This window comes from Dermochelys coriacea, chromosome 4 (genome assembly GCF_009764565.3).
Source record: "Dermochelys coriacea isolate rDerCor1 chromosome 4, rDerCor1.pri.v4, whole genome shotgun sequence".
NCBI lineage: Eukaryota > Metazoa > Chordata > Testudines > Dermochelyidae > Dermochelys > Dermochelys coriacea.
The window spans coordinates 33,549,147-33,576,123 of record NC_050071.1 but is presented as its reverse complement, the minus strand read 5'-3'; the positions used below and the strand labels follow the sequence as shown (position 1 = coordinate 33,576,123).

Below are 26,977 nucleotides of genomic sequence, written 5' to 3'. Positions count from 1 at the left end.
TTCTGATAGTGAAACAGGAGAACATTCTATTTCTATTTGATGCTTAAGCATTTAGGGCTCTATCAGACCTTCAGGCCACTCTCCTGCATGACAAAGGCACTAACCTAAATTTTTCAAACTTGGACGCCCAAAGTTAGTAACATAAATCTACATATAAAACCTGCATAACTCCATCCGTGCTGGCAATTTTAGGACCAATAATTCACCACCGTTGGAACTCATCCATGCTAGCAATGGTGGTGGCTGTGGTGTGTCATCCAACACCTCTGGGGATGAACAGCTAAAAAGTGTAGAAGGTTATTGTGTCAGGGAGAGAGTGTTGAACAGAGCACATTCTGCACCATGGACATTCCCATGGCCTCTATTTCCACTGGCCAGCGATGGGGTGAAGATTACACTTCACCTCTTGATTAATGTTGTAATGGCTGTTCTTTCACTGTGTGTCAGGAAACTCCAGGAGGCATTATGTCCCTTGGCAACCTCTGCCCTGCCTTCACAGCATATGCCTATAAAGCAAAATCCATCCCAATATTTCAGAGCAGCATTTTCATTGTGCAAGCTGAGTGTCTAAACAACTCCAGCTCTGGTATTGCTCCCCTCTTTGACTTGGGGCAAGTCACAAAGGGCTGGATTCTGTGTTATCCTCTGTTTGCTTTGTGTCACTCAGGCAGCACAGAGACAATGGACATACCTGACTAGTAAAGAATTTCCCCTGTGTTGTAGATCTCTCCAGGGGTGGCAGAACTAGCTTCTGCAACAGCTGTCCCCACCTTCCCTTGGCCATTGCCTAGGAAGAAGGATACAGGAAGGACTTGTGTTGAAGCTGGTCTGACTTCCTCCAGGACCAACTGACGTGGATCTAGGAGCTGCATGAGTTCCCTGATGCCTCTCCTCTGCAGCCAAGCTCCATTTGGGTGGAGTGGAGAATCCAGGCCATTGAAGTCCCATTGAAATCAACAGGACTTGAGCACATGCTTAATGTTAAGCAGATGTTTAAGTTCTTTTTTGAGACAACAGCCCATTAGCCTCTCTGATCATCTGTAAAATAGGGACAAATAATATTTGTCAGGGAAATAATGCTTCCCTGCCTCTCAAGGCTGGTGTTAAGAATAATTGGTTAATGTGTTTAAACTGCGTTGAAGAATAAAAGCACTATAAAAGCACTGTAAAATGCTATGCAGATTTGCTTAGACCTAGACTTAGAGAGGGAGTTTATGTATCTTTTTTCCCAAAAATGTTCATTGCTTAAATCTTTTCTTTACATTGGCAAGCGAATATGTAATGTAGGTATTTCACTGTGGAAGCACACCTGTTTCTTAGCTGGTATTAGAAGCAGAAAAGCCTTAGCTTTCTAAATGCTGACACATTTGCATCTATAAGAAGAAACAGACAGAATAGAATATAAAAGATTAAAAAACGGGGAAATCTGAATTTTTCATTGTGTAGTTAATGCTATTCCAAAAAAGAGGAGAAAAGATCCATTGTACATTTCCAGCAGAAAGTTTTACTTTTCCCTGATGTCCAAAACATCAGCTGGTTTCAGTCCAGCATAAGAATGTTTACACAATAGGGCATTTTTAATTGGTCATTTAAGCTTAAATTGGCTACATTATTATGCTAATTAAATTATTTTCCCTTTTCAGGGGCCTCAGGGACCTCCAGGACAAAAGGTATAGTATAAACAACAATACTGTGAAAGAGATTATACTTCCTAGTGCCAAATTGCAAGCAGGAGAGGTGAATGGAATTAGCTACTGTACACCACATTGAAGCAGTTAGTTTAGTCTGTGAATTTTGTTTTCCGAAAATACAACTACATAATGTGAGACACAAGATTTCTAATTTTGCTCCTTATAGGAAATTCAAGCAATGCAGAGCAGACTGTTTTCAATCTGTCTGCTGAACTTGCAGGTTAAAAAGTCACTATAATTTTCTTTATTCAAGTACTGTATAACTATGAAACCAAACTTAAAACACTGTGAAAGGTGGGGGATAAAGTTTCAAATTGAATGCATGTCTTTACTCAAGTAGATCAGTGCCATATGACCAAAAAAGTGACCAGAAGAAATTAAGGATGTAGGTGTTGCTGATAAATGGTGTTTGGTTGGCTGTATTCAGGTGGCCTGCCGGTGTCTTCCTATTTCTATGGTAACCTGACAACTGACTTCCTGTGAATGCTTTCAACATGATTTACACTCATTAAGACTGACTGCTGCAGTTTGAGGGAATGAACCAAGGATTTATGGGATTGAACCATTAGAACAATACTAAATATATTGGTAATAAAAACTAGTAGACTGCACTTTGCCAGTGTGTGACCCAATTATTATGGAGGCCAAATTGTTTGAAAAGTGATTTCAGAAGATAAACAATATTGTTGAAGATGTTTAAGAAAATTCATTTAATGATTTAAAATCATCTAGAGAAAACCTAAAAATAATTATCCTTCACAGGTGGGAATGATATTATCCTCTGTTTTTCTGTCTCTGAGACTGTCACAGGCACAGCATTCTTTGAAATCTGGGTTGTTTGGCATTGGTTAAAACAAAACATTTCAAACAAAAGAAGGTAAAAGCTATGAAGATATAACAGCTTGATCCTGCACCATTCAAGTCAAAGGGAGTTTTCCCACTGACATAAATAGGAGCAGGATCAAGCCCTAGGACTAAGGAGAGGAGAGTTGTATGCTTAGCAATATAACCTTTGATAGGTGTGTGAAATAGCCCTAGTCCCCATGTTGCCATTTTAAAACTACTCCTTCAGACTTGGGAGGTACTTTAATAGTATGCTTAACATCAGCAAAGCCTTTATTTATTTATTTATTGGTTGTTAGAAAATCTGAGATCCTTTTGCATGATTAAGCATATGCTAATTTTAAACCTGTTTTATTTATGCATGTTAGCATCTTATAAGAAAAATCAGCAGATATCAATAAGGGAACAGTCCATACTAAAAAAAACAGTTTATCAAGAGCCTGATGGCTTACTTCCCTTCTGAGCCTGTGTGTTGCCCTCTGTTTTTTGGGAGGAAGAGCAAGAATATGTGACTGTTCACTAATGCCCTCTAGTCCTGGTTAGCATTCATGCACTGCTTGCATCAAGCAACAACAGGGCTGGTACAGACAATGCTACCAAGTCTGCATCCTTAGGGGGCCTCCAGGTCCCCATCAGGGAAAAGGGTGAAATGCTCGTTTGATATCTCTTGCTAAGTTTACAGTGCCATTGTACGTTGTATGGAATATGAACAATTTCTGAATGACTCACAGCTCTATGGAGACAAGAGCTGGAGCCTTCTGAGAGTTCAGGATGTCTCCCTTTATTGTGGCCCATTCTGGGTCACATGACACATTTCCTCCTTTTCCTATTTAGCAGGAATTTTCCATCCATTATTCTCCTAACCCAATCCATCCACAAATGCAGGCATCAGTATTGGACACATTCCCTAATGACTTCTCTGTCCCCTGACTTCTCCCACTGGACTGAACTTTCTAACTGGTGTGCATAACTGGGTGGAGGGGAGAGTGTCCCCCACTGATTCTTTGGTCTTGCAGAAAGTGGACGCAAATGAATGGCTTTACAGGGGGCTCTAGATTTGTTTGAAAGAGTTCTGGGCAACAGTACACCCCACTACTGGCAATTCCCTTCTCTTTAGAACAAACTAGCCTGTATAAAGAGGCTCAGATGTTTGTGAGCTAAGCTGAGGATGTGTTTATAAATGAAAGATAAATTGATGGTTTCAATGTACTTTTTAACTGAAACTTACTGATTAAAAAAAAATCCCACTGTGTCAGCACAAACTGTACTGCTGCTTTCCTCATCTTCTGAATTGTCATTGAAAATTCATAATGACAGTTGCACAAGTTAGTACAAAAAGACAATGCATCATAAAGAAGTTTAAATTTGTTCTATGTTTTTATAAAAAAAGATCCCTCAAATGTTACATTTCAGTGCCGATTTCTTTTTAATTCTTTCTTCACGTCTGCTTCTTGTTTGATCTAGAGTGGTTTTTAAAGTTTTGATTGTAGTAAGTAAAACTAAGCAGTGCCAGACAGAATTATTCCAGCTTATCCCTTAAAAGTACCAAAGATCAGTCAGTCTTACCAGTTGGTAGCTTTAAAGCATGGTTCCCGATAATGAATATTTTTGATCACAGAGGTCCAAACACTAGATTTAGGAGGCTCTGTCTTCCAAATTCATGCAGAGTGGTCAGTGGAATTAAATTATAATTCAGACTAACATGGCTGCTACTCTGAAACCTGTTAGTTTGTACTGAAGGTTTCAGAACATCACAATATAATCAGCCATTTGAACTTTTTTAATGAAGTAAGACATCAAGTATGCAATAATTATAACACTAGAACACTTCTGATTAATGCAGAAGGTCAAGTGGGAAGAGCTCTTACCGTCAACAATGATTATTTTTAAAAACATTTTGCACTTATGGCAAGCATGCGTTCAACATAATTCTTTAAAGTATTGGGTTTAGAGCTGACATGTTTTATGATTTGTTTGTCTGTTAAACTTGCTAAACCCACGTCTATGGTTCCCACCAGGGTTCTGTTGGAGTGTCTGGTGTTCCAGGAATAGATGGACATATGGTGAGTTCAATATGAAACTTTTTCGCCTTCTTTTTCAGTGCTGAAAATGCTATTTACTTGAGTTTCTAAAGCCAGTCAGAGTTTTTCTACATGAAAGAATTGCACTGATATAACCAAAGATGGGATTTTTTTAATGGATGTTGCTAACTTGCTGCCAAAGATACTGTGGACACTCTTTTTTTGTTTGAAGGACTTTTTCTAGTTTAGCTTAAGGCAATTGGAGACAGGTTTAATCGAAACTGAAACAAGCCACTGTGAAACTGGGCTAAGAGTGTTCACACAGGGGGTTTGTTTTAGTTTAACTAAATCAGTTTTTAAAAGACATCCGTATAACTTAAATGGAAATGCCTTATGTAGACAAATCCTCAGTCACTATGTCTCATTAGGAATAATTTTTAATTTTCCAATTCATACAATGAAACTTTAGTTTTCTGAACTCCCAGGGAGAGTCGTGAAATACAACAGGATCAATAATTGGCTATAAAAATACACATAAATTAGGTAAGCAACGATAGCTAGACAAAGATTCTGTTCAAAATGATAACACTATTGTTGCAAAAATAGATGTTGAGGTAAATACGTACAATGTTATTGTTAGTTTTAAATTGAAGTTTGTGTTGGAGGGTTTATTTTGAGTTTGCATTTTATATATAGCCAAATACTGCAGTCCCCAGTCATATGTTACTCAAACAAAATTTCCATTGAAGTATGTGGGAGTTTTGCTTGAATAAAGAATAAATAAAGATTGTGGGATCTGGCCCTTAAATGGAAAGGACGAGATAAAGTTTTTAAGCTGAAATGAATACAGTCCTGTTGGTAATATGAGAACATGTAGTTTTAAAGTCTCCTTACAATTAAATTAAGACAACAAATAGCCTTAAATGACTATGTACACAGGAAAAAAAAGACAACCTTATAGCTTTTTGTTGGGCTCAGTCCTGCAGAGAGCAATTTTACTCCCATGAGTGCTTCCATTCAAGATAATGGGACTACTCATGTGAGTAAATGGACTCATGCTTCAGTTTTTTGAGGGTCAGGTCCCCCAGTGAGCTATGCCCTCCACCTGCAAGACACCTATGAAATCTGAACCTAGAAACAAGCTTCTTCTTTCACTGATACACAAGACACAGCTGTATTTGACTCTTTCTATAGATCATGCCAAGTTCTGCAACTAGGTTCAGGGAGAAATAAATGGAAGATTATCAGATGGAAGTGTATAACTTTATACAATGTATCTTCAAAAAAAAGAAAAATACAAAAGAGTTTTTGCAATTTCTTTTTTTTTTTCTCATGGCTTAATGCCTTTCTATAAAGGACAATGTCTTCTCTGCTGTTTTTACAGTGCCTGGCTCATTGTTGTGCTACTAGCAATAAATAATGAATAATAAAATGGATTAGAAATGTAGGGGGAACATAAACTTAGATTCACTGTGGAAAAATGCAAACTAATCCATCTGGGGGGAAAATAATCCCCAAAACAATTATTCAGTTGGGACGGGAGGAGGGATTTATCTTTGGTCGCTAGTGAAATCAATTTGGTAGTCCTAATCTTTTAGTTCCATCCCCAAACTGACTAACAATTCAGCATGACTGATGGTCTCTGCTTACAAGAGAGGCCTCTGACTAAAACAGCAGGGGTGTTTCACATCAGCACTAAGGTCTGTTGGTTGTGCTGGGTGGGGAAGTTTACATAATATGCCTGGCCCGGCTCTAGACAGTACCATGCATCTGTTTTTCTCATGAACACTTACTTTCCTACCAAACTTCAAAAACACTTGCAGGGAATACCAAAAGGAAAAAAAAAATAATTGATTCACTGTGTTCGGATGACAAACCATTGTATATAAAGATGATGATATGCATACAAAAAAAACCTTAAAGCATAACTGCAAAGTGTTTGATCATTTATTTTGAATTGAGTTTTTCTTAACAAAAAAAAGTACAGCATTTAACATTATAATTTGCAGTTCTGGATCTGTATAATTTGATGATAATAGTTAACATTTAATAGTCATTTCATTTTATTGCTCGTGAAACATGAACCTAATTTTGCCACAATATCTGAGGAAGACAAAAAAAAATAGTGTTGTCTGTTGTAAGACAGCAAAGGAGAAAATATTTTGGAATCAGCATATGTGAGATCTAAGATATGCTAAAATATCATCAGCCAAATTTTTCATCGGGTCTCAGATTTTGCATCTGCACTTTTGTGACTGTGCTCAGTTGAGAGAACAATTTTGCAACCACAATCACTTATGGGTAAAAACAGTAGAGTGTAGACACTAATTACCTGTGCATTATTTGTATGTTCAAATCGGGTTTGTGACCATGTAGTCTGCCTCCTAAACATTATCAGGTGTGTCCACCAAAGTGTGGGTGCAAAATTAGTAACATCATCTTTGAAAACTTGGCCTACTTACTTGGCCTTCCTTACGTAAAGGAAGGACAAGATTAATTCCAGGCAAATTGAACTATATTTGATTGATGATTCACTTTCTATAAAAAAAAATATTTTTAGGGGCTTGAGGACACAAATTACTCAAGCAAATAGTTTTTACTCAATGAGTAGACGCATTGATTTCAATTGGACTACTCATACGAGTGAGGATTTGCCGGATTGTGGCCAATATTTTTTTTAAGATAATACATTGGAGAGACCAGTGTGGACTTTCATTGCGGGTACAAATAAATGATTCTGTAATCTCACAATTTGTACATCTACCTTCTGAAAGATACGTATGCAGCATGGTGTTCATACTTTACAAAGGAAAAAATAAATATGGAGTTTCCATAGGAAAAAAAGGAAAAAATGTTACAGCTCTTTACATGCTACTCATCAAATTTAAATTGTGCTTCAAAGATAGAGCCTAACAGTTTCTGTTTATAGTTTTATGTTCTAATTTCCTTCAGTAGTTGTGGCATTTTCAAACATTTTCCTCTGTATAACTTGAAGACACTTTTAAATGGTTATACATTTCCTATAAAGGCGTCATCACATTTTCATTTAAGTTGAACGCTTTACTTTTGGCCTGAAAGAAGGAATGTGCACATTACTAAACTAAGAAACTAAATCCTAGAGCAAAGCTATGGAGATCTAAAATAAAAATGTAGACAAAATTCTTTTCATTATACTACAGTTGTTTTTCACAGCCCTTGACTACATGTAATATTTTATTGTGAAAGAAAATGAATTACTTTAATGTAGCACAAATGTGACAAAGGTGGCATGTTGCAATTCCTTTCAGTAAATGACTAATAAATTCCATTTGTTTGCAAATAAATGAAAGAATATTGAAAAGCTAAATTAAAATAACGTTGTATAATATATGAAGAGGCATATAATATACTGTACAATACACCATGCAGTATAAGGTTTGTTCCTGCCAGTGAGTTGTGCAAGTGGATCCCTGTGTTTATATTTTGGTGCCAAAAGGTTAAATCTTTCAGATAGCATGCAAAGCCATAGTTCCATTTTATGGAGGAGATACTGTTGAAAAAGACTGGAATAATAACTTCAGTGTCTGACTTAATTTTTCCATTGTCCATTGTAGGCTTCTCTTCCTCTGTAGTCTCAAACTAGAGATAGACTCCTTTGAGAAATGAATGTTTATGCTGAAGAAGCTAGTCTTCATGAATTAAAGTTAGAGTTTGTTGTGGGATGCTGACTGCTGATTCTGGCAGCATTCGTATGGATTTACTGTGATTTGCAGAATATTGAATCAGCCTCAAATATGTGATGCAAATCATCTCCCTTGAAGACATATGGGTAAAAGGTTTAGAAAAGCCTTAGAGCCATGATAGCCTTTTAATGAGTGAACTCCCTCCGTCTAATGACGTATTGGACTAGAATGCAAGAGGCATTAACGGGGTTAATATTTTCTTTCTTAGGATCAAATTCAGGAACGTATCTCTGTTCAGGAAAGCACTTAAGCATGTACTTAATTTTAAGCATGCACTTAAGGCCCGCTGACTTAAAGTTAAGCATGTGCTCAAATGCTTTCCTCAGTTTTACTCCCCCTTCAGAAATAGTCACTCACCTGGAGGAAATTTTGTAAGGTTGCTGTTACCCATAGCAACACCCCCAGCAACTGAAAGTCCGCAATGAAGTTACTTTTTCTTTTAATGCGAGCAATTTAACGTACAGCTAAGCAATCTCAGTCATAGAAGGTTTTTCTATATTCTTCCTTTTTTTCTTCATCCATCCTTTAATTGGAATAGTGGAATATGGAAAACGGTTAATGCTTATGACCAATAGATCTGGCAAGGGCTACCTAGCAATGTAGACATGCACAATAGCTCTTGGAGCAGTGAGATGATGTAGCTCTGATCAGGGCTTTCTCTTCCTTTTTACAAAACACAGTGGGCACTTGTCCCTGTGCCACTGGTGCTCTCCAGGCTAGTCCAGAGAGATAGCAGGGCTCTAACCCCACTCCTCTCCACCCTCTTTGCAGAATCAAGCGTGCACAGTGGCACAAGCTTGCCCCATCGGCGTGCACTGGGAACACAAGGTGCAGGATTGTGCCTGGCCTATGTGGGGACTCAAGGAAAAGTAGAAGAGTTCTTGCACTTACACAGTATATCCCTGTATCACTAATATTAAACTGGCTACAAAAGGATTCTTGAAAAGTTTAGATACTACAAGGATATGACTCAAATCAGTTATTCCTTATGTGGGCCTTACTCAGGCAGAACTACTGTTGTCTCCAACAAGTCAGAAGGACTTTTGAAGCCAATGGGAGTTTTGTCTCAGTAAGGACTGCAGTATATTTGACCTGAAGGAATTCACTTTCCCATGAGTGGATTGGAGATTTACTTGAGCTGTGTAATTCTCATTAGCTTTAAATGGGACTTTCTTACAGTACATAAATCCTCCCCTCTTCACCGCCTACATATGTTAGACCCCTATTTTTATTTATACATTACTTGGGAATTTTTTTTTAAAAGGATGTATTGAAAGCAAAATGTGTGGTCAGTGTCGATCATTCCACTTTAAATTGCTTCAGTAGTTTGACCAAGTTACCAGATAGCAGTTTGATAAATCTGGAAAAATATTTCCTTCTTTTACATATGCTAGTAGATTTAGAGACTGAGGGTGTGCAGATTTATTATTACCCTTTTGATTGCTTATTTATTATTACTCTTGTGCATATACATTTCTCCTCCAGTACTATTTATTACACAGGATACATATTTTAAAAGATTTTCTTTAAAGTATTTTTTGCAGGTATAAAAACCATGTTGTATGAAGTGCAGTTTATTAAAAGAAGAAATACAAAGAAAGGAAACATCATTGAGTATAATTCACAAATTCTCAGACGAGTTTGTGGGCCAGCTGAGCCTTGTTGAAGAGTCTTTTCACTTAATTTCACCTGGTGAGTGGGCCAGAAGAGATTTCCAGGCCTTAAACAAACAATTTTAAGTTCTTTTTGAGGGGTGGACGAAAAGCAAGTTGAAAGGAGGTAATTCAACCCTTGCTTGAAATGAAAATCACAGTAACATGTCTGAGAAACCACTTTTTCCCCCTGTCCTCGGTCATGTATTTTACAGGAAAATTAGCCTGGATTAGGTTTTGGGGGCCTCTTGTATTTCCTCTTCCTTAAAATTAATTACATTCTAGTGACTGAAAAATATAGCAGCACTGACAAACCTTTTCTCTCAGGGGCAGGGAAAAATCAACCAGATGCTATACCAAGAGGTACTCATCACACTAAAACTATGCTGACATGAAAGAGGCTGCTTTTTTTTCTTGCTTTTTTACCCTTTTGGTCCTTTTTCTTTTAAATTCAAGACATACAGGAAAAGTTAGGTTAGCCACCCACCTCAATTTTTGCTGAACAGTCCTGATTTTAGATCCCAGTCCTGCAGGGCACACAGCACCTGCAAGATGAAACAGGCTCTCAACTCCCTTTGGTTCCTTTGCATGTCTTTCCCACAGCTTATAGGATATCAAAACAATTCTAAGATATATTTGGGGTATTATGCAATGTCTCCATAGTATGTAGTATCAAAGTCCAAGGGCAAAATCTGAATTTGTGTGGACCTAACACAACTTAATAAAAGAATGTGCAGAGAAAGACACATGCTTCTCGCAGTTGTCCAGACATCAGCTCAGTTATCAGAAGCCAAAATCTTCTCAGAGGTAGGTACTACAGCAGGCTTCTGGCAAATTCTGCTTGCTAAAGAACCTATACTATTAATGACATTCATCATGCTATTTGGAAGCCCCTGTTTTAATTGTCTTCCATTCAGCATATCTTCAGGACCAGAACATTTTTCAGAAGAGAATCTTTCAGAGTGTGTCAGGTCTGCCTGGTATCCTTTGCCATGCAGATGAGGTGCTGGTGTATGGCAGAGATAAAAATGAATATGAAAAGTGACTACATGAAGTTTTGAGATGCTGCCAACAAGCTGGCCTCTCTCTGAATGAGAAATGTGAATTTGGAAAAAGAAACACACAAAATTTGTTGAACACACAATTAGTAAACAGGGAATGCAGCTGGATTCAGACAAACTGAAGGCATTACTCATCTTACCCTAATCCAAAGACATTTTTGCTGTAGGAAGATTCCTGGGCATGATAAATCATTTTGTAGAATTCTTAATAAATTTAGTTCATTTAACAAAACCCTGAAGAGATCTCCTTAATAGTCATAATACATTTATCTGGGGGAGCACACAACAAAACCCATTTAATAAAATAAAAGAACTACTGATATCTCCACATATTTTTACACAATATCCAATAAAATATCCAGCAGCAGATGAATCTTCATATGGTTTAGGAGCAGAGCTCACACAAAACCAGCCAGAAGGAGACCAGAGGCTGTTGCATTCATATCAAGAAGGCTTACAGAAAGCGAGCAGCAATATCCTCAAGTGGAAAAGGGAAGCTCTAGCAGTCACTTTTGTCTGTGAACAGTTCAGTGCATATCTGTTTGGCTGGAATCTGAGTACTAAAACAGATCACAAGCCTTTAGTGGCATTATGATGTTCAAAACCATTGGATTACTTTCCACCTAGGATTCAAAGATTTTGATGATGACTGCTTCAATTTTCTTTTTACATTGAACATATAGCAGGGAAAGCACTCATAGCAGCAGACACTTTCTAGATCCCCAATTGAGCAGCCACAAATGGAAGAAAAAGCTTTAGAGAAAGATGTCAAAGTCTACATTGTCCTTTTTCTGGCAGCAATTCCAGCATCTGCCAGCTGACTTCAACAAATTGGAGATGAACAGCTAAAGGATAGGAGTTACCAGAAACTGACTCAACTTTGCCAAAATTCTGGAGCCAAATTCCACCAGACCTATTACAATATTGGCAGTATCTAAATGACCTTCACATGACTAATATTTTTGAAAGGACGGTTCATTCTGATTCTGATGACACTTCAGAAAGAGATGCTCTCCAAAATCCATGAGGGACACCAAAGTATAAACAAGTGCAGGGCATGAGCACAGCAATCCATGTGGTGGCCTTGTCTGAGTAGGCAAATTCAGAGCTTAGTAGAGGGCTATGAGATAAGTAACAAGTAAAAAAAAAAAAAAAAATTACCAGAACCATTACTCTCTACAAAGCTACCTGACAGACTTTGGCAGCAGATAGCCACAGATTTGTTTTCTGGAAAGGATTCACACACATTATTGTAGTTCTCCAGATGTATTGACTTGGACATACTTACACATGCTTCATCAGCACAGGTCATCCAGAAAGTCAGCATTTGCAAGACATGGAGTTCCTAAAGTCTTCATATTTGATAATGGACCTTAATTTACCTATGAAATACTGCTAGCATTTGCACCGGATTTTGATTTTGAACCTCATTCTAGTAGTCCCCTTTATTCCCAGAGCTACTGGGAAGGGGAGAAACAGTGTAGACTTTAAAAAGACTTCTTCAAAAATCAGTGGATTCATAACAGAAGACTCCTGGCATATCAGTCAATATGCCTCATGTCTGGACTATCTCTGGTAGAACTTCTGATGTCAGGGTGACTAAGGATTGACCTGAAGGGATTTTTGAAAACAGGATGCTGGAATAAAAATTCTTCAACAAAAAAACTTCGTTATTCAGCACAGAAGACAAGCACTACCTGAACCGAGACCAGGGAACAAAGTTTGTCTCAAAAGCTCCCAGACACTTGGAGCTGTTCCCAATTTGGCAGAAACTCCCCATCCCACCTAGTGAAGACTCCTAAAGGACTCTTCAGAGGAATCGGGTTCATCTTCAATATTTTTCAACACAACAAAGAGAGGATGTGGGTCCTACAGATATTATATCAAGAAGTGAGCCCCCTCGACAGGAAACGCCACACATAAACTCAACAGAACTGACAACATGGTCTGGAAGATTGATCAGAGCCCCTGAAAGGCTTAGAATACTACTCTGGACTATTTTAATGCAGTTGATAAAGGGACATAGTAGTGTAAATAGTTTTAAGAAAATTGAAGTTTATTTTGAACTGTTGTACATTGGCTTATAATTTAAGTTGTAATATTTAATGAAAGAGAAAGGAAGATGTGAAGTGATTATAGAGTTCCTGGTCTTCCACAGTAACCACAGAAGACCAGGATGTGTTGCAGCAGGGAGCTTAATGAATGTAGGAACTTCCTAATTAGGGGGTTCTTTAGTTGCTGCATAAATCTTGTTTTTTTGTGTTTATATCCTCACACTACTGTCAATTCTAGAAATTCTCAAAAGTTTTGGGTGGTAGTTGGTGGTATTCAGAATGGTTCACCCATCCTTAGCGATAATGTAATATAATGATGTTTCTGTGTTACGCATTGGCATCACAGCTTACTGAAACAACAGCTATCTTTAACAGTGGCAATCCTGTGATCTCTATAGCTGCTTAACTTGTTAGCATGTTGCTGCTGATTTTGCATTACTGTGCATATTGTCCCATCAGTGCACTTGGAGTTAATGTGCAGAACTCTACTTAGCGTTGATGGCAGCTACATGCCCAGAAGTTGACTCCTGTAATATGTTAAAGCCTCTGAATGTTTCAGCCTATTTGTGTGTTTCTTTGAAAATATGCCATCATTACTGCACAAATGAGGACCATCTCTCTATATTATTATAAACAACAAAAAAATCCTCCTGGGTCAGCAGTATTATTTTTCTTTTGTCAGTGGTCAGCAGATAAACTACTTATTTAGAGGTCAGAGCAGGAAGTTGAGGTCAACTCATGACCTGGTGTTACATTGTCATGGAGTTCTGAACTCCACTCAAGTCACTTTGTCTCTCTGTGTCTCAGTTTCCTCCATGTGTAAAATTAGGATGATGCTTCTCTACTTTACAGAGGATTTGTGTGATTTAACTGATGCTTAGATAATGCTTTGAGATGCTTGGTTTAAAGACACTGTAGGAGTCTAAAGAATTACTTGCCTGTTTCTGATCTCTTTTATACCAGTATAAATCCACTGATGGAATTCATCCTGATTAATACCAGTGTAAATTAAATCAGAACTCAGTCCTTTATTGGGTGTAGCATGTTCCTTTTTCACCACTCCTGTCCCACACGTTCTGCACATATGCTTAGTGGTCCGTTTTTGGCAACTTCCGTAATACTGAGCTATGTGATGTGATTAAAAATTCCTATTCTTATTGCTGACAAGGTAGCTTTAAAACTTCTACCAATGTGCACCAAGGTCCAAAGTCACCATTGCCTAGGTCACAAGATACCTCTCTCTGGGTTAGGAAGAGACTACAGGAAGCTTCATGTTCTTTTGCCCTGGGCTTAGCTAAAATGACTTGATGTCAGACTGCCATGTAGTGATTCTGTGGCTGCAGTATTTAATGCTTCAGTATTTGGCCTATTTTGTTTCAGTGAAAGTTCAGATTCCTATACCCTCCGTGAGGCGCCTTTCATCATTTGCATTTCCAGCATGGGCATTTCTGCAAGGTGATGCTTAGCAAGATATCTTGGTGTCAGGCAGTCCCCTGCATTGTTGTTTTGTTTCCATCACAGAAGCAGCAGAACTAATGTGTACATATAACATCTCTGGAAAGTAAAGATAATATCTATTTAGGATTGAACTAAACAGCTGCAGAAAGAGTATCTCTGGATTCTCTAATTAATATACATTTTGAAAACATCAACACTGTTTCATTAGAGAGTGTTTGTGCAGTTCAGCCAACAGTTTACAGGTGTTTCTGAACATGTTTATCCATTATCCAAGTTTACGATCATGGACAATGTAACTCACTGTTACAAGTTGTATAGCTCTTTGGCCACATTGATATTAATTTCTGAAAACCAGTAACTGCAACCTGTGCACTTTTTCTGATATTTCATTGTCTTTTGTATAGGCAGTCACACATTTTTTTTTCAAGATATGATCCTTCTTTAGAGGTGAATGTTGTGTTCTTAAAGGCTAGGAAGTGGTATGATTGGTAAAGCAAAAAAAGCTAAAGGATATTAAAACTGCACTTTTGCTCTAGAAGGAGTATTTATATGTTTACAGTCTTGGGACATGTTTTCTGTGGTCCTGATTGCCACCATTGCTTCTTCAAGGACATCAGATCAAACAAAACTGACAGCAGCTGGGAGGTGTGCGCAGCAGAGAAGCTACCAGCACCATGACATCTGCTGCTGGACATTGTGGAAGTTTCTCTACCAATTACTGTGTCAAGTGGGCTCCACAGAGCTGCAAAACCCACTTCAAGAGGCAGGGGATATCCCAGCGCACATTAATGCTAATAGAAGCAGTGTTCTCTAAGATGCTGTTCCTGCATATGACAGGGTCGTTCTGTGGTAGGCGTAGCATTAATAGCCAGTAGGAGCATAGCTTTGAAGAAGCCATCTAGCTGGGTGTGGAACAGAGAAGCAGAGCAGAGGAACTGGAGCTGGAGATTCCCTTCGATCCACAGGGGGTTGGGAAGCTGCAACACTGCTTCCTCTGCAATCCCTGGAGCCCTTCCCTGCAGGGAAAGGATTAAAAGGAAGCTCTCCAGGGGTGACTTTACAGAGTTTCCAGGGCCCTATGTCAGTCTTCCATGTGAGGACACAATACAGCCCTCATTCTTACTTTAATTAAGAGCTTGGATTATATTTTATGCACTAAAAGATTATAGGACATGTTATGTTTGCTTGGTGGTCCCCCCTCCCCCCTTAGAATGATGGTGCCTTTTTTCCTCCCAGGAGTTTAAAAAGAGTGGGCCATTACCTAAACTTTGGAATGTGCTCTGAACAGAGTAACTATTTGGGAGGTGGGAACCACCCCCCCCCAAATCCTGAATAAATTATAGAGCTAAATGTTATACAGAAGACAACTATTTCCACAATCTAACATCTTTGTTATCGTCATTGTTAAGGATAGACTTCAGCACTAGTCAGGAAACACATTCACTGCAGCATAGTGAATGTCAAATTATCTGTGATTAAAGATTTAAATTCACAGCTTTCTTCATTTTACCAATGCCAAGTTGAAAAACAATCTGATTGAAATTATTGCATGTGATAGCCCTGTTGAATGACCAATTTTTCCTTTGGTGCCTCGTTTCCTTAAAAAATGGTGTAACCACTTTTCCACCTTAAAAATGATATAAATCTTTTGTTTCTCTTTGAAAGTTGCCTGAATGGTTGAAAAAGACCCAAGCAGTGTTTTACATTATGGTTTTAAAATGTGTTTTGGTTAAAAAAAATATAAAGTAATAAGCCATACTTTGTAACAAAGGCATTCAACATTATTTTCAGCCTAACTACTAAAATGGTCAGTTGGGACCAATAAACTCGAAATAATGTTGTGTTTTAAGGTATAGCAGAGGAAGTACCATCAATCTATCTGCATTTAAAATGTCAGCTGCTGTTTTGCTTTTATAACTACCTGTGGAATTTCCTAATCAACTGAGTGTTTGAAATGTTGTCGGGGTTTGGGGTTTTTTTTGTTTTTTGAAAGACTTTGAAAAACAGAAACGTTAAAAACTTTCAGTGTATATGGCCAGACCCTACCCTCGGTGCCAATGATGCAACTGAAGAGCAAAATTTGGTCCATAGTATAGAGATATCATACAAGCCATAATGGATTGTGTGATAGTGTCCCACTTTGAGATTTGACTTTCCCCTAAAAAAAGTTGCAACTTGCAAAGTTCCCTTGTGTTCTGCTGCTGTTCGTAGTGCATTACCCAATACTCCTTAGAGACAGCCAGACTGTAGGTTTCTGCCATTTCCCACCTGTTGTGGTATCTTCTCTTTGCTTCTACTAGGTTCTTTGCAGGGCTGGCCCTCAGTTTGGTGGGCTGTGAAACAATTTTCATATGCCCTTCTCTCCCCGCTGATGTAAGGCACTCCTGTCCTGTGTGGGCACACCACCGTTCAGCTCAAGAGTTTTGGAATAGCTTAGTAAAATAAGCCTTTGGAGCACCCCAATACTTGACTGAATTATTATCTGTAAAAAGGTGCAGGGGTAGGGGAGGTCTTTAGTTTCTCACTTGCAGGAGAGATGTAGCTAGTTGCTTGCACTAGGGTACATGGCCAATGTTTAGGAAAGTTTAGTACAGGGCAATGATACAAACTAGCTGAGTGAGGGTACTGATAGCTCTGAGTTTGCTGCCAAGTTTTTGAGATCTCACGTGTGCATGGTGCTAAGAATAATCAGCAATATCATAGCTGATTCACCCATCAAGACTCTCAGAAAACTAAACGGGCTGCTGGAAAAGAGTATGAAAAATTGAAGAGGGGGTACTGTGTGTATTAAAAAAAATCAGAACATGAGATAATCCCTGCAATGCTGGCCATTAAATTCAGAGGAGGATAATCTGTTCAAATGTATGTTATTCATGTGCTGTCCCTCCAGATATATTTTCAGTTTTTCCTTTCCCCTATAGCTCTCTCTCACTTGGTACCGACCACCCTGGAAACCCAGCACAGGGTTTAGGCAGAGTAAATTATAGAGACCCACAAGGGGGGGTCAGAGATGGAGTTTCGTTTTAGGAGGGATTTATTATAACTTGATAAAAGCTTCAGCATTTCACTTCACTTCAAGGAAAATCAGATGAATTTTCTATTCTACTTATGCAGCCTCTCTTTACCATACCAATAACTATGGGCATTAATACCATTAATGTGCAGGCCTAGGAAGAAGGTGGAGGCTTGGAACTCTGATACTTTGATTAAAGACTTAAGCCCTTGGCAAGTGTCCGCAGACAACAACTGTTTTAAAGTGAAGGGGACAGAAATGAACAATGACTTGTTTTTTGGAAGGGTGGTGGAGAAATGAGTAAATATACAAGTGCTCATTCCATCTCAGTGTCTCAATGACAGTCTCTTTAAGTGACTTTTAGGTTGGCCCTTGTGTAGGACACAGATGTTTGATAGCCAGTACATTTAAATCCTGGCTTCCTGATAGATCTGATTTAATTGCTACAGTAGCTGCTGTAGGGTTGCCAAACCTCCAGGATTGTCCTGGAGTCTCCAGGAATTAAAGATAAATCTTGAATTAATATTATGTCATGTGATGAAACCTCCAGCAATTCATCCAACCAAAATTGGCAATCTAAACTGAACCCATTTAAAATACCAGGGAACATTGACAATGAATTGCCTAAGTTGGCCACATAACTCTCGGTGACTATCATGGTGCTCTGATGGCCTAAGTCCTCACCCCCCCTGCGTGAAAACATCCCTCCTTAATGTCACAAATACTTTGGGGAGAATCTCAACATTCTTGTTTGTATTATTAAAATTACCCAACTCTTGATAAGCAGAACATATCCCACCTTTTGGTGACCTATTCAGAAATAGAATGCTACATGACTGTGAGGAATGGGTTCTTCAGAGCTGTGGTTTATAACTGACCATAGCATTTAGGGATGGAAAAAGCCTCAGGCAATGGAAGATTGTGTTCTGGAAAAATAGAATCTCTCCATAGTAGTTGTGGTTGCAAGCAGCTTCCATTTTAATTGCCCTCTAACTTTGGCTTGCAAAACTGGTTTGTTTTTTGCTAAATTTTCTCTGAAGGCAGAAGAGAATATTTCTGCAAAGTCTGAAGAAATTTTCCCATTTTTTTTTCATTATTATTATTTGGTCAGTTCAGTTCCCTGTGTTATGTTAATGTCTGTCTCTAGCTTGACTACAATGGAAGCTGATGAGTGTTCAGCACTTCTTAAAACCAGACTACTTTATTTAGATACCTAAATATAGATTTATGAGCAAACTTTATGCATATGTTTTTAAAATCTTCTCCTCTATGCCTTTTGAACATGTTTGATCAACAGTCGAGTGAAGGTAAGCTGTGCTATGCATGCAAGTGGTTAAAGGTTATCCGAGGAACATATATACCTTATTAGGCGATTGAATGAGTCAGGGTTTTGTAAGAGACATTATTAGGTTGGCCAGCACCACTAATTTCTTTAATAATTGGTTGACCTTTCCATCGCATTTATTTAAAAAATTTAAATGGTGTCTTTATTTATCTACACAGGGGGGGAGAAACATGAGAAATTCATAAAGTGGAAAAAAACTGTTTAAAAAAACAATTAAAGTTTGTAAATGACAATGTTCTTACCTACCATTCAGACATTTCCTTGCTTTTAAGTGGTTGGGTTTCATAACCTTACACTGCCTACACAATAAACAAACACTATTGAGCATTAGCTAATTACTGTTATCCCAAGCTGGGCATCTTTGAATGGGCAGCTTCTGGTTCTCCATCCTCCATTTCAGGCCATGAGAGTTGGGCAAACAAGTCCATATTCAAAAATAAAAATAACACTCTACTTCCCAAAACCTCTTACATTTCTAGAATTGGACCTTTTGAAAGCTAACATTTGTTGTCATGGGTTTTCACGTGCCTCTGCACATCTGTCCTCCAGAAGTACCAAAATAACTTTTTTTTTAAAAGGCCATTATTGTGCTATTTCCAGGCCAAAGAGAAGGAGGACATGCTGGCAATCTTCTTAGAAAGATGTATGAGGATAATGGCCAGTTTTGCTGACTCAAGGGCCCTGATTCTCCTCTGAGGACAATATGACACCATTGTAACTCCACTGACGTCAGTGAAATATTTCTGATTTATACAGGAGTAAATGATATCATAATCAGCCCCAAGAGGTTCAGTAAGCTTCATATAAGCATCCCAACTTTTGGGGTCTTATCCAAATTGAACCCTTTTTGAGGTTTCTCCATCACTACTACAAACCCAATAGGAGACATTAGGTGGAATATTGCTGATATTCTTCATCTTCTTTTTCTTAACACCACGTCTTTATTTGTTGTCATTCTAGGGTGAGCCAGGCTTGCCTGGTGAAGTGGGAGAAAGCGGAGCACCAGGGCTTAAGGTTAGTGCAGAAAACCAATTGAAAAATAAAGCACAGTGCAGGCATGTATATGGATGATAGTGTCTGCTTTTTGATTGTATATCATGATTAATTTGTAATAGGCTCTGCCTCTCTACAGGGCTAACTGGTGTTAAGAGACTTTAAACATTTCACCATAAGGGGCATGTTCTTTTGCTGCACACGCATAGTTTCCAGTCAATATTAGTGATGAGTATAACGTGCACTGAAAAGGGCAAATATGATGCAAGTGTTAGGATTTAGAAACCTTGTTTTACATAGTTTTTTTATGCTTCTCATAATGCATTCAGACCCTTTTTCAAGAACTACTGCAGTCAATTCTTTGATGAATGTCAGGGTTAAATCTTGAGGTCTGATCCTGCTTCTTGGAAGTTAACAGCAAACTTCAGTGGGAGAAGGTTTGAGTCCATAGTTATGACAAAGAGAAAATGTTGCCTTGCATTTATTTTTTTGATAATTATTATTCCTTACTTGATTCCGAATAGATGAAATTGAACACACAAACTTGATAACTTTGTTTGAATAAAAGTCAGACACATCCAAAATGCTTTGATTGTTGGGCATCTCAGAAAGGGATAATACCAATTTCTATCCCATTAGCTGTGTCTGTGTGTCTGTGAGGGTACCTATGCCTCTCAGCTGATTTTACAGATCATATTGCTATTGACGCTAGCCAGGGCAGTCTTTAAAATATACAGAGTTGCTGCTTGTCCATCAGGAAAGAAAACAAGCCATTTGAGACATACCCTTTTCTTGTTTTATACGCAGTGAATACAAAGTATTTGCAGTTATTGCTTAATTCATATTCACAGCAGTATTCTTTGACTTGCCAAGCAACCATCAAAAGTGGTGTGGATAAGCTAGAATGGTCAAAAATACAGAGATGAGTTGCCAGGGTCAGATTCAGTGTATGAAGAGGGGATTTGCCATTGTACTGGCTTTTCAAACAAATTGTAATTAAAAAGTAATGGCTATAAACTATCTTTTTTATATAGAATTCTGGGAGCATTTTTGCTCTCTACCAGAGTATGAATCCAGACAAGATATTTAAGGGGTTTCCGTTTCTCATTAGGTGTCCTCCAAACTCCTCTCCAAACCTCAGGGCGCTCTCTTTTTTATTTCTTCTCTCCTCAGTCTCTCCAGAATAAGGTGGGCTTGGCACACCTCCCTCTGGTTCCTCTCGGTCCTAATGGGTGGCTTCACAGAGCCATGAATTTGTTCCTCACTTCCCTTAATTCCAGAGTGAAAAAGATGAGCCTTCCAAACAACTGACCAGCCTTTTGCATTGAACTGTGTGTAATGTATTGGTGCAGCCCATCAGATTTTAGTATTAAATCCTTTTCTGCCATGGCTTCTTCTATTGAATAATCTGTAATATTAAATTGAAATACAGCTGCTCTACAGTGTCTTGCATTAAATATGTTATCTAATGTCTCATGGCTCTTCTGTTGAGTTATCTAATGTCACCATCTTAATAACATCAAGATTTCTTTGTTCCTACTCTTTTGATCAGGGTGACCCTGGAGAACAAGGAGAAAAGGTGAGGCATATTTCACTTTCCCTGTGTTTATCTTGTTTTGAAGAATTGTGAATGCACAGGCAGCAGTGAGGATTGATCTGTTTAAAAAAAACAACCTGCTGTGTTAAAAATTATGAACTAGAATTCAGTCGCTGAACTGACAAAACTGTGGACCCTGTTGTGAACCCTTTTATTGGGGCTAAGTAGCGCTTACTCTGCAAGCATTCATTGACTTAATGAAGCTACTGATGTGAGTACTGTATGTGGGGCTCACTAATATATGTTTAGGGCTGCACAGGTGGGCTTCTGATACTATAGATTTTAAAAAATGTTCCTGCTTTGAATAAACAAAAGCAACTGGTTTAATTACTTGGTGTTGGTGGTTGTGAGTGTCTGTGGGCAGTAGTTTCTTAGAAAGGCAGTCGGATAGCACAGTGATATCTCATTTTACTCATGTTGAGTTCCTGTTGCAGCCCAGCTCTACTTGAATAAGGGGTGAGAGAATAAGGTGAGAATAAGGATGGATGGCCCATCCATCTCACTTTAGACTGCATGAAAAGGGCAGGAACAAAGGCGCTAGTTGTTCTCACTTGCATTGGTATCATGAGGGAACAACATAGAAATCAATGGAGTTACACCAGTATAATATCACAGTTCAGAATGTCCCCACAGTACTAGTATCTATGGGTCTGATTCTGTCCTATCAGAGAGCAGACATTCTAAAGGGACTAATCCTATAGAGAAAGTGCTACTCTACATGAGCAAGCTTATAGAACCGAGCCTCTCTTTACTCTCCTGAAGTAGCGTAATAGATTGAAAACAATGGGGCTACTCAAGGAGTAAATTTCTCTGGCTACATGCCATCCAGCACTCAGGACAATCCTGAAATGCACCTTATACTTGGTCCAGGAGGGAATGGCATAGAGAATCATCCCAACTAGCTACATAAGCAGGGATGGGAGGCCAGGATTGGGCCATAATTTTTTTAAAAGGTGGTTTTTTGGTTTTTGCACACGTTTTTAATGATCCTAATCAGGAAAATTACCAAATGGTTTCAAAGCAATGAGAATTCCCTAACAAAAATTTTATAAATGACAGCCATCCATTACTTGTATAGAGATTCCTTGTGTTTGACATGGGTTCACTGGGTACACCTTTGGTCCAATTGTAGATCCATTTATCAACAAATTTAGTTGATGAAAGAAATATGTAAAAAAAAACCCCTCTTTGTTTCCTTTCAAGAACTCAGAAGCCTGCAAAGTCTTTAGGCCTGATGTCTCATTATACCTTTTACGCTTCTCTGGGGCCAGGGAAGTGGGTGAGTCAGTGTAAATTAGGATTCAGCCCTTTCTGTACAGGTGAAGCTTTTAAATATTTCTTGTAAAAAGCTATCAACAATTTTAATAGGGACTTTTCTCCCAGGCAGCGACAAGAGTGTTACTTCAACATTACCTCTTTGAATATGCTTAGCATTTACATGGAGACATGATGGTTTGGTAGCTTATTCTATATTGTAGTTAAGTTTTGCTAGCTTCACACTGATTCATGGGGAAATACTTGAAATTCAAAGAGCATATCATGAATTGCTTCAAAATCATAATAAAAACGTATTGGAATCCAGTAGTTGCCAACTCTGTTTGATCAAATGTGTCTATCAATGACTTTATGGTGAAAAATATTTACTGGCTATTCCTAATGCTGAATCATCATAAAATCATTCCTTTGTCACTGAACCAGAATGAACTGGGGATGTCTGTAGACTAAATGAACAAGAAGATGAAATGACATGACAGTTTGTATTTACTCAAGGAACTGTGATGAGGTTTATAACTTTGAAATACCTTTCCTATCAGTGATCAAATATAACAGTTGTGTAAGTTATATTTCAGACTACAAATCCAAATGAAATATATCAAATCATGTTTTTCTCCTCCTGTGGATTTAAGTTGAATGAAGACTCTGAGTTCATGTTGTAAATGTCTTATTACATTTATTTGAGAGACAAGGTGGTAAGGTAAATACATGTATTTATTTGGTCATTTATTATAGACTCTGGCTGGTGAATTAAAACTGTTAGCCTGCTAATAGTGTTTGCAAGTTGCAAGTTATTTCTGGATACTTTGTGAATGCATGAAAATTATTTTAAAAATTACAAAACTCAGCACTGCAAATATATATATTTTTTAATTTTAGGGTGCTACTGGAGAAAACGGACCCAAAGGTGACATGGGTGAAAAGGTACATCTATTAATGAGTAGAGATGAAAGGATATTTTAAAGGCCATAAAATCTAACCAGAAGATGAAAGGGGAATGGTACCAAAAAGAAAATATACAAAGAGACTTTTTAAAAGGTTGAATGGTCTGACCTTGACTCATTCTCACAAACAGCAGAAACTCATCAGTTCTAATTAAGTACAGAGGGCCTGCTTATGCTACAGTAGTTAAAACATGAGGCCTGACAGTGCATCTTTTATAAACCTCTAAATATGCATTACACCAAAACTTGAATCACAAGTGATCAGATATTCTTGTTATGTCTGTTTGGTAAATGATGCAAGTTTTGAGTATTAAGGCCAAAGACGTTGCTGCGTTCAGCATTGCAATGCCTAACTGGTGTAAGAACATAAATCTTATTTTCAAAGACACTTAGGAACCAAAATCATGTCAACAGTCAATAATAGTTAGGCAGCAACATCTAAATACCTTTAAAAATCTGGGTCCAAAATCCTAGCTGCAGTGTACAGCCTGGGTACTCAGGAGGTGCATTGGGGAATTCCTCTGAGTCTGAGAGGGAAGAATTCTACAACCAGGACATGGAGTAGCAGCTAGGTCTCCCTATGGATGGTACTTCAGTCCCCACCTCCCTCCCAGGACATGCCTCTTTACATGCCAGGTAGATCCACTTAACCACACTGCTAGAGAGCTGGAGCTAAGGGAGATGTGCCAAGGCACAGCAGCCCCATACAGAGACCCAGTGTCCCCAATAGATCTCTGAGATTAGTAGGGATCTCAGGAGATCTGGGGGTTCTGAGAGGACCAACCCCTTACTTTTTCAGAGTGGGGAATGCTGCCCTCTGACTGGATCGGAAAAGAAAATTCTGTAAGGGGAAACTGATCCCCTTTCACATTCTTTTCCAAAGGAAGGACCAAGGCAATCTGGCATACAGTTGAAAACATAATTCAAGTGGCTGACCAAAACCCCCAAAAGTTTGAAAATTCAGAGTGAAAGTTAAAAATTATGTTTCAGATCTTTGTTATTTCACACCAGCCAAAGATCTGGCTTCCATGCCTTTATGTCAGCTCAGTCTCCTCATGTACCATATTTCAGAAGTCACCAATGAATGGGTGATTTTATATATCATGTGCACTATGACTGAGAAAGGGGAAGTTGAGATTGTTACCATTGACAGATTTTATGGTTTAAGAGGAATGGGAAAAATAGAGAATCTTACCTGTAGGTAATGAATTCAAATCCAGGACTGTTTGGTAAAGAGTGAAAGTTGCCAACTTTCACGTGGTAAATAAGCACCCCGACTTCCACAATAAGACAAAAATCAAGCTAATCCCATTTCAAAACAAGGCCAAAATAAGCCAGTCCCTAAGAACACCAACACTTTGTGACTATATCCCCCTGGCGTGTAGTCTGGGACTGTGGTGGGCCCGCTGTGCACCCCTGACTCTCTCCTCCCCTTTCCTCTGCTTGCCCCTTGCCCCCGCTTGCTGGGAGCAGATAAAAAAAAGAAGCAACAAGCTACAAGCCAAAAACTAGCCAACAAGCATCTTACAAGCCAATTAAGCCAAAAATAAGCTCAATTTCTGCATTTTTTTCACGAGTTTGGCATGTCTGGTCTCTAGTGGCCAGGAATCATTGCTATCTCTTTTTGAATATTTAGATTATTATTCTATTACTCAAAAATATATGCAGTTTGATTTCATAACTATTTTCCTGAGAGACCTAGTAGCATGTCTAGAGACATTTTTTATGTCCTAAGAATGTCATGCTTAGCCAAATCATTGGAACAGTAGATCAGATAAATAGGTCATGTATATGTTCATGAAACAATATTAAGGTCCAACAGCAGCTAAAATAGAAGTTCAGAATCTCTCCTGTGAGCCCTGTGAAGCTTCAGTAATTGTTCTTCAATTGTGTCTGCTACTGAAGTACTTGGCATGTGTCCAAGTGAAAACAAAAACATCTAAAAAATATCTCTTCCTCAGTCTATTGGGAATTTATTCTTCCAAAGCCAGACATTGTGTGTGTTTCTGTGTGGACCTCAAATTGTTTAGTATTCTAGTTGGGAAGAACTTTTAGAAAAGATAGGTCAGCAGATGGCCTTTTGAATGTTCATCTGAAAAACTTTAACTGAATTGACTGAACCTCTGAAACGTATAATGCTCCCACCACTTCCAAGTTTCATGTAATTGTCTGGAGTACTGGGGTGAAATGGGGATGGATAGATAGTTTTTGTACAGGTCTCATTACTTTACCAGCATCAGGCTAATTGCTGCATGATAGGAGTGGGGCTTCCCATGGATCTGTGAAGGTATAGGAGAAGGCCACAGAACTTCTCTGATTATGTCCTGCAGAGTGACTCTGCAGTGGAGGACTGTTTGGTAAAGAGTTTAGGAGAATATATTTTTGGTGTGGAAGTTTAGGAGTGAGGAAGCATTGAAGTCAGAGTAACTACTCCACAATTACACCAATGTAGTTAGGAGCAGTGCTCCTGTGGCCAGCGCTCCAGTGACTTACACTATCTTTGACAGTCATTATACTTATACCAGAGATGAATTTGACCCAGTGGTTGTTAATTGTGTTGGTTGCAGAGGAAAAAAATCACGATGACTGCTGCCCCCTAATAGGAACAGCCAACAGTAGCATACTCACCAAATAGCTCTTGTTTTCCTTCCCCTTCTTAATCCATCGGTCACTTCTCCCCATCAATGGCAGGATCGTCTTCAGGAGACAGGCGGGAGCTCTGTGGCTTTCTCTTCCAACATAGTTGCACGACCTTCTGGTAGTGCCATGAGAAGCCTTTCACACTCTCCTCTAGCCATTGGTGGGGGTATGGGAAATACTCTCCTTTTCCCCCTGCCCTGATAGAAGCAGTTGGCACTGTGTTCCAGAAAATCTTTCTACTGTCCTTTCTGCTGCACCATTAATATTGGGTGTTGGTCAAAGTTATCTATGCTATTTCTAAGCCAGGATACACCATATGCCTCAGAAGTCTCAGAACATGGGATATTTGGATGACTCTTGGGCTTCTGAAACATTTGATGCACTCTAGGACATCACTAGGACAAAGCATTGGAGCAGTACTAGAGCTGCAGTGAGGCTTACAGACTTACTGAGCCTCGTTTTTCAAGGTAGCATGGGGAGGGGTCTTTGAGCCTGAGGAAGGAGGGAACCACAGAAGTTTTGGATGTGCTGGAATGATTTATCAAGACTAATCTGAACCAAAAATTAGGTTCAGAGATGAAAGAAGGTTAGAGCCAGTTCACCCAATCCTCTCCCTTTGTCCACGCCCCCATACAGTAAACCTCCATAAATGTTGTCTGAATGAACAA

The 26,977-nt window shown here is 38.7% G+C and overlaps 1 protein-coding gene across 5 annotated transcripts in view; it reads left to right on the top strand.

Moving 5' to 3' along the window:
• The window catches only part of COL25A1 (collagen type XXV alpha 1 chain), a 425,450-nt gene that overhangs the window by 310,327 nt on the left and 88,146 nt on the right, over positions 1-26,977 (top strand). For all 5 annotated transcript variants that reach the window (XM_043513316.1, XM_043513314.1, XM_043513315.1 and 2 more), the window contains exons 11-15: positions 1,644-1,670; positions 4,553-4,597; positions 19,821-19,874; positions 21,406-21,432; positions 23,605-23,649. In XM_043513316.1, coding sequence (XP_043369251.1) covers positions 1,644-1,670; positions 4,553-4,597; positions 19,821-19,874; positions 21,406-21,432; positions 23,605-23,649 — 198 coding nt within the window. The remainder of the gene's footprint in view (positions 1-1,643; positions 1,671-4,552; positions 4,598-19,820; positions 19,875-21,405; positions 21,433-23,604; positions 23,650-26,977) is intronic.